This window comes from Glycine max, chromosome 18, assembly GCF_000004515.6.
Source record: "Glycine max cultivar Williams 82 chromosome 18, Glycine_max_v4.0, whole genome shotgun sequence".
In the NCBI taxonomy this organism is placed as follows: domain Eukaryota; kingdom Viridiplantae; phylum Streptophyta; class Magnoliopsida; order Fabales; family Fabaceae; genus Glycine; species Glycine max.
Genome location: NC_038254.2, coordinates 57,144,991 through 57,160,206, shown reverse-complemented (window position 1 = coordinate 57,160,206; position 15,216 = coordinate 57,144,991). Strand labels below are relative to the sequence as shown.

Genomic DNA, 15,216 nt, shown 5'->3' with positions numbered 1-15,216 from the left:
ATCAACTTTTTGTTTTATTTTAGTATGAGAACTTTCCTCACCTTATATTCTAATTAGAATTCCAAATTCAAGGTTATTATTCATTTTTTTATGATAAATTTAGATTTTTTAAGACAAATTTATTGTTTTTCATATTTGATGAATTAAAATTTTTAAAATATTTATAATTTGTCAATCCCATTACCAATACCCAAATCCAACCAAACTATTCTTCATTAAATTAGTTTGATTCCAGTTTGTCAAAGTTTTTTTTGTATAAATTTAAGTCAAACAAAATCAATTAATTTTTATTAATTAAGATATTTTCCTCCTTTATAACCAAACAAACCCACCCGTTACTGTCATTTCTGTAGAATTATTGTTCCACCACTTGTCATTTATCTGTGTTTAATTAGACAAAACAGATTCAAAGGGCCATCTCTTGTTGGAGCGAAAAACTAAGGGCCAACATAGATAATATCAATGTCTTGTATCATCGTCTAACCTAGCATACGATCAAGAAAATGATATAAAAATCTGATATTTATTAAAAAAAATTAGATCGTTTAAATAAATTCATATTGCTAAAAGATTCACATTCACGTAATTAAATAAAACTTATCAGTTCAAAATAAGATCATTTTTACAAAAAAATTCACCAAAATAAAATAAAATAAAATAATATATTCAGAATATCATATTCCAATGTCACATTATATCATATTATTGTGTCTTAGTAATATGAGATTTTTTAAAGTCATTCACCTAATCATTTGTTTCACCAGCATAAAATTCAAAATCACATAATCTACTATTTTACTTCCTATCAAATTAATAATTAAAACATCTTTTTTATTTTCTATGAACATATATTTGTTTTATTTACCTTAAAATCATTATTTTAATTAATAAAATTATTTCTTCTTATTTATTTAATTACAAAAATCTTATTATTTTCTTAAAATTCTATTTAGTTTTAAATAAAATTATTTTTAATTTATTTTATGAAAAATGGGTATTACATGTCTAAAAAATCTAGATATTATGTTGTTTACTTGAAGCTTAATGGCTGATATATACGTACCTTCAAAATGCAACACAAAAAGGAACTCACAAAAGGTTATGCTTAAAGCCATATTTTATTCTTTATTCTGACCTTTTATGATTCTTCAACGTGGTGGTGGGGTTACAAAAGATGGCACTTTCGGTCATGACCCACGAGACATATTCACGGGGTAATTGCACCCTTTCTTGTTGTTTTGCAAAAAGCCACAAAAGCAGACCCTCTCTTTTACCAAATTTGTCACTTTGTTGAGTGGTGAATTGGTTATTGTCTGAGCAATGTGCTTATTAAGAGTGGTTCAATACAGGCCCTTTGATCTTCATCAAATTTTGATCACACGGCACATTTTATTTTACACTAAAAGTTTAGTTGGGTAAACATGGAAACAAAGAAGCAGAAAAACATGACACGGGACAATGTTGGCTTAACATATGTCTCATTCACTAGCAGGCTAGTAAAGACTAAAGAGAGAAATAAAAAGAAATGGCAAAGACCCTGAAAGAATTCTTTCAATGACCCTTAGACAGCTACTTGTATGCAAGAGGTAGGAGTAGGAGTAGGACCATCTCATCACTCGAAAACAAATTGAAAATAATAACCTTGGTAGTCTCTGATGCATCAACAAAATGGAAACTTGTTTTGTGAGCATTGAAATTTTATAAACACAACACAACAAAACAAAAGTTTTACCCTATTAGGCGTGGTTGATTACATGAAATCATATAATGTCATTAGGTTTAGTTAAAGACTAAATTTTCATAGATATTATTTACATAACATCTATTTTAATTTTAACAACTTTCCTCAAAGTTGTTCTTGGTTTTCCTATCCCTTTTTCACACAAGTAAAAACTATGAAATTTTAATAAAATAAACAAACTTTCCAATTGCATCAGACCCACCTTTAAGCATTTATGAGCAGAAAATATTGTCCCCCATGTGCTTTGATACATTGAGAGTGGTAGTACATTTCACAACTGGCTTGGTAGATTAAACCATAGTGCTGCATCCCCTAAACAACAACTCGGGGGGGGGGGGGGGGCTGGGGGAACAAATTCCCATCATTACAAAAAAAAAGTGGAATTCTTCAACATGTAATTAGAAAGATTAATTAAGAAATAAACTCTTAATTGACTTGACAGAACTTTGGTGTTAGCTGGTTTCTTTCTTCTGATTTTGGTGAATTGTGTCAAGATGCTAAGGGAAGTACCTGTGAAGTGCCTGAATGGTACTGTGGTGGACGAGGCTGGTGATTAACCTCTCTTTCTGTTTTCTTGTCAACAACTATTGTGATGAAAGAACCATCAACCTCATCTCCATTTCCCTTATTTTCATCCTGTTGTAGTTTTCTTCTAAGCTTCTCTTCTGCTTCCTGTAAGAACTTGAATTTTGGAGGAGGTGAGGACTTTAATCTGTTGAACTCAGCATCAGTTGCTGTTTCAAATAGAGGATTGAATCCACGCTGGTTATAGGGACTGATAGGAGTAGTGAAAGGAGGAGTAAAGAAAGGTGGAGAAGTAGTAGGTGTCATATATGGTGTCTCCACAACTAGCAAATCACCCAAGCTTCTACCCCTTGAACCTTTTCCACTCTTGTCACATTTGAATTTGCCATCATCAGATTCTAAATCTTCCTTTGATTCTTCTACTATGGTGAACAAGAATCTTGGAGGACCTAAGAGGTCCTGCTGGCTCATGTATTCTGCATCCATGCCATCTTCCCCAAAGGGTTTGAAAACAAAGTCCTTGCCACTTTGAGACTGAACTTGTTCTGGGTTATGAACAAGGGTGTCACCAATTCTCATGGAAGAGCAAAGCTCAGGAGGAGTGAAACTTGTTTGCCTCAAAGAAGATGATGATGGCCTTTTCCAACAAAACATGTAGAATAACTCCTTCACAGGGTTGCCATAATTATTCTCAATCTCTCTGTTGGTTATCCTCTTCTTCCACCATAGCAAATAGTATACCTCAGCTACCAGAGCCAACAAGAGGCAACCAAAAATAATACTGAGACCAAGACCTACACTACTCAAGGATTTCATCTTTGTCCTCAAATCACATTGAAAACACTTGAACTTGTTCAACCTCCCAAAATACTCAATGTCCAAACTAATTAATCTCTAGAATCCAGAAAATCACATCAAACAGACCAGTGGACTACAAAAACAAAATCAAAAACCAATTTCAACAAAGAGAAGACACATGTTTAACAGTTCAGGAAAAAATGCTTACTGAGCAATTAACTCAGCTTTTACCCTCTGATTCTGAATTCAAGCACTGAAAATGTGGATAATCTTTTTTGACTAAAATTCAATGTACGAATGTAATATTGTAACTACATACATGACTACATCCCCTCCCCACCAATAAAGCATGACATAATGACAAACCTTTGTTGCAAATTGCAAAGCCTCTCAAAACACCAATCTGCTAAAAGGGCCAACCAACCAAAAAGCTCTGTTTTTCCCTTGAAAGCAACACTTGCAAATCATTAGCATGAGCCCATGGGCCCTTGGCTTTAACCTAGCTAACCCAATTTAAGATTAAACACCCTCATGTGGATTAGTCTCATAATTACCCTCAAAGAATGTAATGTAACTACTTTTAAACAGGTGAAAAGAGAAAGAAAGAAAAAAAAAAAAAAAAAAAGATCCCTTAAACCATAAACCACTTTGAGTTTGAGGATGCACCAAAACCAAGAGCCAGAAAATAACTATAGAGAGTGAGCATGTACCTGTCTGGCTTATGGTTGGGGGGTCTCGTCCTTCGAGAGAGACTCACATGGGATCAGGAAAAAAAAAACACGAAAGTGACATGTCACATTGTCACTATGTCATTGCATATCTAATAAGTATCTAATATAACTTGTAATGTAAGATCCTTCAAATAAGGGAAGATTTTTCATTTCTCCCGTAACACTAGTTGGTACTACTTGGTGTTATGTTAATGTTATGTATGCACTGACTGACAATTTGGAGGGACAATGATTCCATATCTGAAAGGTTTTTAAAATCTTAATCATGGTTTTTGTTGAATGCTTTTTATCCCTAGCACTAGCATGATTTTTTGTTTTGACGGAGAATATTATGTGGAAGTGAAGCAAACGTTGCTATTGCTTCCTTTGATTCACTAGATCATGATGCTTCAAAGGAACAAATTAAATGGCGGGAGATATTGTCATTTGTTTTCCTAGGTGAAAAACTATGAGTATCCTCTAACTCATTGACTCTAATTTGGCTTGTGGTATATCATTATCACTTATCCAAAAAAAATTTATATACAATAGAAATTGAATGACTATTGTTAAGCATAAAAAAACACGTAAAACAATAAAAATATACAAATAAATGAAAAAGGGAAAGAAAGAGAGAAAAATATATTAATGATATAGAATTTTAATAAGTAAAGATCTATGGATCATCTCATAAAAGTAGTGTAATAAAGCATCAATCTAAATCTATTTATATATGAATTAATTTATGACGTAAAAAAATTGAAAGCTCTAAATCAATAAAAATTAACAATATTAATTCACCAAAAACAAATCAATATTAAAAAAATATTAGTTTTTAGATATAAAAATGACTTCATTATCAAATTTACATCTAATCATTAATCAAAAAGTTTCCTTCAAATAATTTATTTGTACTCACGTGAATACAACTACCTTACACTACTGCACAATCCTTCCTTTCCGGATATATTATCATTTGGCCGTTAATTAATTAATTGAACAATTAATGAAATCCTTTTGCATTTGGGACAGTCCTACATCTTCATTCATTACCTTATTTCATGGGTAACACCTCAATTAATATTAGAAGATGGGCCACAAAACCCTAGGATGTCAGTCAAACCAGGTTGCGGATTTTATATTGTTTGAATTATTTTATTTTTGTTAGTACTAATGAATTAATTAATTAATCAATCAAACTATTTGCCGTATACTTAATAAATTAGCTGCACTGCATGGAGTATCAAACAGATACGAACTGAAGCAACTACTTCTTGTAGTAATTGATATATATTTTATACATACTGATCGAGTTAAAATACTACATATGGATATAGATTCAATTGAAAAAGAAAAAAGAAAAAGAACCTACTTCTCATGGATACGATGTTATCATCGTTAATTTTACACCTACAAGCTCAGTTCAGTAAAAACGTTAATTTTTCACACATCGTATTACATATTAAGTTAAAATACTACATATGGATATGGATTCAATTGAAAAAAAAAACAAACTTACTTCATAAAGAGGACCCTAGTTAAATTGGAGTCTAACCAAAGCTCGGTTCAGTAAAAACTTGAACAAAATTTCTTAACTCAAGCTTCATTCATTTTAAACCTACAATTTATTCTAACTTAATAAATAAATATCAAGCACATAAGGTAAAGTTTTGGAGGGAAAGAAAAGGCAAACGTAAGAAACAAAATTAATTAATAAAAAAATTATAAATAAGAAGTTTGTAAAATTTTAAAAAATGAGTTAAATGATAAAATCATAATATTTTAATAAATCAATAAGTATAAATTTTATCTAGGTATTTTTTATAATTTATTTAAAATACAGTGACATCTATTATAAACCAGAAGAGGGAACTCTCGGGCTTGGCAAGCAAGGTTTCGTAACTCTATCAGAAATAATAGTGATCTTAACACTGTCATTCGACATTTCTATTGTTTTACACAATTTTGCAATTTTTCTACCTCATTGTCAGACAATTAATTAGATATATGATATGTAAATATTGTTCTTATTTTAGGCATTTCCTTGTCCAACACATAAAGTGCAATATTTTGAATTGTTTGATTGGTTAAAAAAAATATACACTGTTCGTGTAAAAATTCAATAATAATTTATCATGAATAGAAGTGTTTTACATTTTCATGATCATTAAATTGTAAAAGTTAAAAATAAACAAAACACAAAAAACTTGTAATGTACTTTATTTTTTAATTAAGTAGTTTAAGTATTGGATAAAAAAACAACTCAGTGGATAACTTAAAAGTATAAATATTTCTTTCCCATTAAAGTAGGTGGTAAAATTTTATCCTACATACATACACACAAAATAATGTACAATACAAAGGTACATTACTGTAAAGTTTATATTAATACATGTATGTTAACATATATAGCATAAATGTAGAATACTAAATAGTATTTCTTAGTTGTATTCATGTGCCACCGACATGCATGTTGTTTATTTAGTTCCAAGGAGACAGAAGCCAATGGCTCAGAACTCTTGAGACTGGCTTAAACTAATGTTAATGGGGGACAATGGACTGGTTGGATATCAATTTCTGATTGTCTGGGCACATGAAGTCAAGATCAAAAAATAAACACTGTAATACGCAGTGACTAGTGAATCAAGGAGTTCACGAGCACCCCTATAATTGCTCCTCTTGAAAAATGAAAATGAAATAAATGTGTATTCAAATTCGATTTTCTGTTAATTAAATTAAATTTCTAACAATTTGATTGAGAATTGAATACATAAAGTGAGATTCGTATTTTAATTTTTTTATTTAGAAATTCATTTTAACATAATAATAATAATAATATTAAATTATTGGGAAATTTTGTAACTAAAAGTCCACTAAGTTTTTTTTCCTTCAACTATAAAGTAAGGCATCAAGATCATAATTGAAATGTAAAATTGTTTCGGTCTCAAAATTATCAAACATAACGACACTAGTTAACTCGAAAAAATAAATTAACAAACGTGGTTGTCCAAGCCCAAAAAATTGAGATGTCTAAAGTACTTATTTTTGGATTTGATTTTGAAATTAATGTATGAAAATAGAAATGTGTTATAAGGGAATGTTCCTTTAGCACTTGACTACAAAGAAAATAGCAATTAGTCTCTCACTAGACAAAAGAATATTAATGACGGATCGATAAATTTTGGGTAACGAAGGCAAGATAACATTTCTACTTTAGATGAGAAAAAATAATATAATATAATGAGAGGAAAATAAAATTGAGTGGGAACATGTGACCCCACATTGTTATGTATAAGTTTGTCATTGGGGAATACTTCAAAAAATAAAAATTGTTGCAAATTGGGTTTGAGCCCGGTCCGTACAATAACTCCCAGACCTATACACTAGAGAAAGCCAGTAGCCCAGAATAATAAATATTGACCAAAGTGTCGATACTGGGAAAATTAACCTATACTCACTTATCAGTGAATCATATCTCAATTATGACTATGAGAGGCCTTGGCCCTATGCTTGGAAATCTACCTTAATTCTGATCCTTATATAGCAAATAAGAATTTAATACACATAATTATTTTCTTTCATTAGGTCAACTCATTTTTAAGGTAACGTAATATTTTAGTTATGATTCATCCTCAAATTAAAAATTGAATTTCAAACATTGCATAAAAAAGAATCTAAATGTTAAACTATTTGGGCCAAAATCTTTTGTTTAAAGAGTAAAGAGCCTGCCATACCTTGATGTGAGAACATTGCTCAAAGCTCAATTGTAACATGAATCCACAAAAAATGGTCATTTATTTGTTCTCAATTTGTCAAAATTTGTATGCGCAATATTTCGTTCATAAAATACATTTCTAATTTAAAATACATCCAAGAGAATGTGTTAATAACATGAATTTAAATGCAAGTAGTCGGACTGATGTAAAATTGTTCCAATAAATAGTCTCAAATTCAAGTTCTTAGTATGCATAAAACAAAGTTTTGCTATACAATTCAAAATATTACGATTTATCCGAATAATGAGAATAATGGAAAGGAAATAACAATGAAAATTGCCTCCTTTTGCCAAACAACAACAATTTAACATTTATAGGTGTAACTAGTATTTAAAAATAAAAAATAAAAAAAAAGAATGTAACTCATGAAACGATATCAATGTAATCGGTGATAGAGCCATCATGTGTGGATCCAGACCCATACTGGCAACCACGTTAGGAGCAGCTCCACTCTGGCAATGCAATTGCAAGCTCCTTCCCCTTGTTTTCCAACACATTTACCAACCTTGGAATATCATATCATGCTCAATGCCATCTTCATTCATCACAATAAAGGATGGAGCCAATCTTATCTCTTGTCGTGTTCTCTTCTTCTCTTGTTGTAAGCATAGTGTTATATATTTTAGGCATTCCATGCCATCCTTCTTCTTGCAAATAAAACATATAAGATTAGGTTAAATTAATAATATTGGAATACATTAATATTATGTTCTGTCAAAGATAAGGGCAGGGAATTATAAATTGGGCATGGGTTGCATGCAATCTTGCAGAATTCTTACTTTCGTTGAGTGTCATAGGTTTATGTTAGTTGAGCTAGCTAGCTGGTAGTAAGGACCCATGCAAGAATCAAAAAGTAACTTATGATTAACATTGAACAAATAAAATTCATATTCAACATAATGTCAAACTAATGTTTGTGCCAAATATTATTTCTAAGACCTGATTGATTTGAAAAAATGTTTTAATTTTACTAATGATCAGAAAAATATTTTTTAAAATATTTGAGTAAGAAATAATGAAAATAATGTTGTTTTTACTATTTTATTAAAAATACTTAAAAACATAAAGAAAAGGAAAAAAAATAGAAACTTTGTGATTTTTTCAAACATCACTTGAGTTATTATTCATAAAAATAAAAATAAAATTGACTACAAACATTTTATTAAATCAAGTAGACTTTACTCATTATAAATAGACACAAAGTGAGTTGAGTTAACTCGGGAGTGTGTTGGTAATAAATTAAAATATTTTGATCGTTCAAAAATAAAATCAGTTTAAACTTTTGCATGCTCAACTTTTCAACTCGAAATTCGTATTCATTTATTTTGTTTGATTAAATTATTTTTAACTAAAATATAAAAAAATTAGTTATAAATTCAAGCCTCAATCAAAGAAATTAATTAAGTGAAATAAAATATGGTACAAGTCACAAACTTGAGTTTCTACTGCTCATTTTTAAGAAGGGAAGGGGTGTTCAAATAAATATTAATAATTATAAGTGACGACGCTAGCTATTGCAAACCAAAATATATTATTTCTACCAACAAAAGAAAAATACAGGACTTGTCTCTTGAAGTTTAAAATGTTTAATTGATTCAATATATGCTTTCTCATAAGCTTGATTAGTTTGTGAAATGAAATTAATTAAACTGAACTGCAACTGACCTTGGTCGACTGACTTATAATCATATTTAAAGCCAATATATTAATAGCACAAGTTAGAATTAAATTCAAAGATTTTTTGTAATGGAACTAGTACATATGATGGGAGGTCCAAATTAAATAAAGAAAAGGCCAAGTTAAGGAAAGTTTAAAAAAAAAAAAAATCAGTTTGCAGCATTAACCTTCAACAGAAACAGAAATAATAGCATGTATAGCAGATACTATTCTTCAGCTAACTAAAAGATAGGCATGAGAGCCTACAATATCGGGATTTTTTTCTTAAGTTGCAGCAACAAAATATAAGTGATTCTAATAGTCATTTCCTTCCTTTAATATTGTAATATGTATCCCTTTGTTCACTTAGGCCTTAAACTTGGCTCATAAACAGAGATAGGGCATAGAGAACGGATCACAAACTGGAAACAAAACGTATTTGCAGCAAAGCTTATTTTGTTGTTCCAGTAACTACGGGCAGTGTCTCTATACGGGTACCACAACCGTGTACGAATTACAATGGCCAACGATAATTTTATTGTATGTTTTCTCTTGTCTTCATTTTTCGTTTAGCAGTTTCTTATTTGAACGACTACTAAAAGGAAAAGAGACAGGACTAATCTCGATCGGTTAGATTAGTAGAGATAGGACTAATAGAGATAGGACTAATACATGGGTTTAATCTCAATATCAACTTGAAAACCTCGTTTTTAGACACTCTTAAAGTCAATGTCTATAAGAAACTCAATTCACATTAGGAAAGTTACGTGAGATAGTATTCTTTTCTTCAACCTTGATTCGTTTGAACAAAATAAGACAAGGAAAAGTACTTGAAAGTTGAAACCCTTTAATATTCTCTTTTACCAAATTATTACTAGCTTCAAAATATCATACATTTAACTAGACAATACTGTTATAAAAACATTTTTCGCTTCTATACCAGAGGAACAGCGCAATTTGCACGAGTAACGTAGATATCAAACATCAAAATTTAAGAAAACATTAAATAGGAACGGCCCATAAAATTGTTTTCTTTGGCAAAAATTTTTAAACAAGTCTCCATCGAGGTGAAATCTGGATAAACTATTCAAAACCAAAAAAAAAGAATTACCAATCACCATACCTGGTGTTAGTAACCAAAATAATGGGCCAATATTCTAGACCAAATAAAATAAAGGAAAAAAAAACGGAATAGATCCAACACAAGCCCATCCCATCTAAATAATGAAACAATTTAATCAACTTCCTCGATCTTGGGGCCAGCACCACCGGATCCAGATGGAGGAACATCTTCATCCATGCCTCCAGCCATGTCGGGAGCACCTGCACCCTGGTACATTTTGGCAATGATTGGGTTGCAAATGCTCTCAAGCTCCTTCATCTTGTCTTCGAACTCGTCAGCCTCCGCTAGCTGGTTTCCATCCAACCACTGAATAGCACTCTCGATGGCATCTTCGATTTTCTTCTTGTCGTCATCAGAAAGCTTTGATGCAATCTTCTCATCCTTAATGGTGTTCCTCATGTTGTAGGCATAGTTCTCCAAAGCATTCTTTGCGTCGACCTTCTTCTTGTGCTCCTCATCCTCGGCCTTGTACTTCTCCGCCTCTTGGACCATCTTCTCAATCTCATCCTTCGATAGTCTACCCTTGTCGTTGGTGATGGTGATCTTGTTCTTCTGCCCTGTGGTCTTGTCCTCGGCAGAGACATTCAAGATACCATTGGCATCGATATCAAAGCAGACAGTAATCTGAGGAACACCCCTGGGTGCTGGGGGAATGCCAGAAAGCTCAAATTTACCCAACAAGTTGTTGTCCCTGGTTCTAGCTCTCTCTCCCTCATACACCTGAATCAAGACACCAGGTTGGTTGTCTGAGTAAGTAGAGAACACTTGCTCCTTCTTGGTGGGAATAGTCGTGTTCCTGGGAATGAGAACAGTCATGACGCCGCCGGCAGTTTCCAAACCAAGAGAAAGGGGTGTAACATCCAACAACAGCAAATCCTGCACCTTCTCGTTGCCCTCACCACTCAAAATAGCAGCCTGTACAGCTGCTCCATAAGCAACGGCCTCATCGGGGTTAATGCTCTTGCAAAGCTCCTTGCCATTGAAGAAATCCTGCAACAATTGCTGCACTTTAGGAATTCTAGTGGATCCACCAACAAGGACAACGTCATGGACAGTGCTCTTGTCCATCTTAGCATCCCTCAAACACTTCTCAACGGGCTCCATACACTTCCTGAAGAGATCCATGTTGAGCTCCTCAAACCTGGCACGGGTGATTGTGGTGTAGAAGTCAACACCCTCATAAAGAGAATCTATCTCAATTGTGGTTTGTGCAGTAGATGATAGGGTCCTCTTCGCCCTTTCACAGGCAGTCCTCAACCTCCTAAGAGCCCTAGGGTTTCCATTGATGTCCTTCTTGTGCTTCCTCTTGAATTCCTGAACAAAATGGTTAACCATCCTGTTATCAAAATCTTCACCTCCAAGATGAGTATCTCCGGCAGTGGCCTTGACCTCAAAAATACCCTCCTCAATGGTGAGAAGAGAGACATCAAAGGTACCGCCACCCAAGTCAAAAATCAACACGTTCTTCTCACCCACACTGGTGGCCTTCTTGTCAAGACCGTAAGCAATGGCAGCAGCGGTGGGTTCATTGATGATACGCATGACATTGAGACCCGCAATGACTCCAGCATCCTTCGTGGCCTGACGCTGGGAGTCATTGAAGTAAGCGGGAACAGTGACCACGGCATTCTTCACTGTGGAACCGAGATAAGCCTCGGCAATCTCACGCATCTTCATGAGAACCATGGAAGAAATTTCCTCAGCGGAGAACTGCTTGTCCTCACCCTTGTAGTTGACCACAATCATAGGTTTGTCAGCAGGACCAGGGATGACCTTAAATGGCCATAGCTTCATGTCACTCTGAACGGAGGCATCAGAAAATCTCCTTCCAATCAAACGCTTAGCATCTGACATCAGGCAACAAATAACCAATCACCAAACAATCCGCACAATCCAAATTAAAAAGAATAAAAGATAAATCTTAACTTTTAGCATACCATATTCCCTCAAAATTGTAGGATCAAATAACTCTCTAAATAATAAAATTGCACACAATATGATTTATTCAGTTCAAAATCACATTTCGACAAGTATTAACAGTGCCTACGCCTATTGCTATTCAATTCAACATCAGATTTCAACGAACAATAAGAGTGTACATAATAAACCATTCAACGATTATTATTATTATTATTATTATATCAAAAAAATAATAGGCCAGATAATACATTAGGATTGGAAAATACTACAAATTACTAAAATAGAAAAGTGGAGTTTCAAAAATCTAGGAACAATGCAGATCTCGATAAAGCAAAAAGTCGGTTAGGGATTTTACCGAAGACGGTGTTGACGGGGTTCATGGCGACCTGGTTCTTGGCGGCGTCACCGATCAAACGCTCGGAATCAGTGAAAGCGACGTAAGACGGCGTGGTTCTGTTACCCTGGTCATTGGCGATGATTTCGACACGGTCGTGCTGCCACACTCCGACGCAGGAGTAGGTGGTGCCGAGATCGATTCCGATAGCAGGACCATCTCCTTTTCCGGCCATTGATAGTAGTACTAGATCGGAGAAAACAGAGACAAGTTAGATTTGGCTTGTGAAGCACCGCAAGCAGAGAGAAAGAGAGAAAAAGAATAAGAATTGGCTACGAATGAATTGTGTTAGAGTAGAGAGAAAGGGAGGGTTTATATAACTTTCTGTTTTGAAAATCAGAATTCTAGAATGTTCTTTTTGTCTACTCCGCTTCTGGTTGGTTCCAGATTCTTCTTTATATCTGCCCACCTTGGACACGCAACGCTACTTTCTCCATCGACGTGTGAATATATTATCTTGTTTTTTAATATATTTCTACAACAAACACATTACCTACCTGTGTAGTTGGTTAAAAGATTTTTTTTTAATCATATTCCAAAATTATAATCTTTTTTTTTATCTCTATCTATGTATATTTGATTTTATATTTTTAATAATTATTTATTCTTTTAAAATCAATTCAATATTTGATACATATTATCTTTGATTATCTTATTCAATCATATCATTTTAAAGTATTCTCTTTTATCTTTACTTATATATTTGATATTTGATCTTCTTAGTCGTTTATCCTTTTTATATCTTTTAATATTTTTCAAAAATTTATTGTCAGTAATTAAAAAAAATAAAACTATACATCATAATTTAAATTGTTTAATTTAAATCTAAACATCATTTATGATCTATATATATATATATATATATATATATATATATATATATATATATATATATATATATATATATATATATATATATATTATGAAATTTTGAGAGGGTTCACGAGAGTAATTTAGGAAATGAAAGGGAAAAGGGGAGTGTACAAGTAACGACAGAGTATAAATAGAAACTGCTTTGAAGAGTATAAATAAGCCCAGGCCTAAAACTTCTTAGGCCATTGCTTCCTGCATCCCAGCTTCTGCTTCTTTCACCCCGTAAAAACTTAAAACAACCAAAATAGACAAAAATACCCTTTAGCACACCTCCTTTCCTTTTTTCCTCCTTCCTTTCATCTTTATGTGATTTAACCATTTGTGCTTGTATGCAACAATATATACCACCATCATTGCACTTTTTGGATAATTGGTTCATGTGCTTTTGCCCAACAGTTAAATCTTTTGGAGGGTTGGTTCATGACAAGTACAATACTCTTATTGTTGTTAAAAGCTCATGGATACAACAAGAATATTTAGTTGGGGCTTTATGTTAAATATTCTCATTGTTTGCTTAAATCCTTTGGCCTCTTTACTGAGGAAGGGCTTAATTGAAAGCCAGAACTGCATAATGGTATAATATTCAAAACTTCACTTCGTGAATTCTCACTGCATATAAGCAGTAATTAGCATTGTTATTAGGTTGGTTTTGAAATATTGGATCCAATATAATTTTTTCATTTCAAGAACAATGTAAAAATCATTTTTGGAATATCAAATCTGGATTACAAAACAAAAACTTGTGTAATTCCAAATTTATAATTTTGATATAAGTAATCCAAAAAACTTATGTTCTGGATTACTTTTCTAGATTTGTGTATGCATTGTTCCAGAAAGGGCAGTTCACAAGTGAATATTTTTTTCTTATTCCAAATTCTTCAATCCAAAACATAAAAAAAAAAAAAATGTGTAAAGAAGTCTATACTTAGAAAGTAACATAATAAAACCTTTTAAAAAAAGTTTGAAATATTTATGCTAATGATAGAATACACATATATATAGTAAATATTAATAGTTATATACTCTTTAGGTATCGAAGGAACATTTTAGGTAAGGTGTCTCACCCAACAAATGAAAATGATAGTCCATTTCATGCATGTGTTGGAAAATAAGGAAGTGTTTTTATTTTTATTTTTATTTTTATTTTTATTTTAGAAAATTGTTTTGTTTTTTAAAGTAAATAAAACTTGCTTGGTAAAAGCAAAAAATCATTTCGGTTATTATATATATATATATATATTATTAAAATAAATATCCGCAATTATTATATATACACCAATTTAGATTTTTTAAAGCGAGTAAGAGTAAAATAAATAAATTCAATGTTTGATGAAAACTCAATGATTTGTTGTGCATGTTGCAAGTAATATATTAACTATTGATTTTTTTTTATAAATAACTGAAATTGCATATTTTACTCTCTAAAATAAATAACTCATTTTAAAAGAGTCGAATGTTACAACTTTTAACTTACCTTTAATTTATCCCACAAATTTTATGGTTAAAAATCTATATGAATTGACTTAAACAATTCCATCATAGATAGTATCAACTCCGTTTGTTGTTGAGACGTTGATTTTCTAGAGTTTATGAAATAATACAGTCTAATTTTTAGTAGAAATGGATAAATAGATTCAGGTTCATGAACTGGTCCGTGGGGCTCACGGTCCACACGGGTAGCAGATCAATTTTTTTTAATG

At 32.2% G+C, this 15,216-nt stretch overlaps 2 protein-coding genes across 4 annotated transcripts; both read right to left on the bottom strand.

Moving 5' to 3' along the window:
* Window positions 1-2,090: 2,090 nt before the first annotated feature.
* Window positions 2,091-3,897, bottom strand: LOC102662096 (uncharacterized). 3 transcript variants are annotated; one of them, XM_014771303.3, is made up of 3 exons: window positions 3,775-3,897; window positions 3,431-3,497; window positions 2,091-3,197 (listed from the first exon to the last, which is right to left on the bottom strand). In XM_014771303.3, exon 3 carries the CDS (start codon window positions 3,080-3,082, stop codon window positions 2,231-2,233), a length of 852 nt encoding a protein of 283 aa, XP_014626789.1. In that variant the 5' UTR covers window positions 3,083-3,197; window positions 3,431-3,497; window positions 3,775-3,897; the 3' UTR covers window positions 2,091-2,230. The 3 variants fall into 3 exon arrangements, with proteins under 3 accessions (XP_014626789.1, XP_014626790.1, XP_040868167.1); XM_014771304.3 differs by lacking the exon at window positions 3,431-3,497 and having other exon boundaries at window positions 3,775-3,888; XM_041012233.1 differs by lacking the exon at window positions 3,775-3,897 and having other exon boundaries at window positions 3,431-3,727.
* A 6,311-nt stretch (window positions 3,898-10,208) lies between these two features.
* Window positions 10,209-13,086, bottom strand: LOC100787543 (heat shock cognate 70 kDa protein 2). Its single transcript, XM_003552643.5, has 2 exons — window positions 12,605-13,086; window positions 10,209-12,176 (listed from the first exon to the last, which is right to left on the bottom strand). The coding sequence occupies exons 1-2, from the start codon at window positions 12,816-12,818 to the stop codon at window positions 10,441-10,443; spliced, it is 1,950 nt and encodes a 649-aa protein (XP_003552691.1). The 5' UTR covers window positions 12,819-13,086; the 3' UTR covers window positions 10,209-10,440.
* Between the last annotated feature and the right edge of the window lie 2,130 nt (window positions 13,087-15,216).

What these genes read in the sequence shown, in the direction of transcription:
- LOC102662096 (XM_014771303.3), bottom strand. Translation starts at nt 3,082, where the DNA reads ATGAAATCCTTGAGTAGTGTAGGTCTTGGTCTCAGTATTATTTTTGGT.
- LOC100787543 (XM_003552643.5), bottom strand. Translation starts at nt 12,818, where the DNA reads ATGGCCGGAAAAGGAGATGGTCCTGCTATCGGAATCGATCTCGGCACC. An exon ending in CCCCGTCAACACCGTCTTCG is followed by an intron (nt 12,177 to 12,604) that starts GTAAAATCCCTA and finishes GCCTGATGTCAG; the next exon opens with ATGCTAAGCGTTTGATTGGA.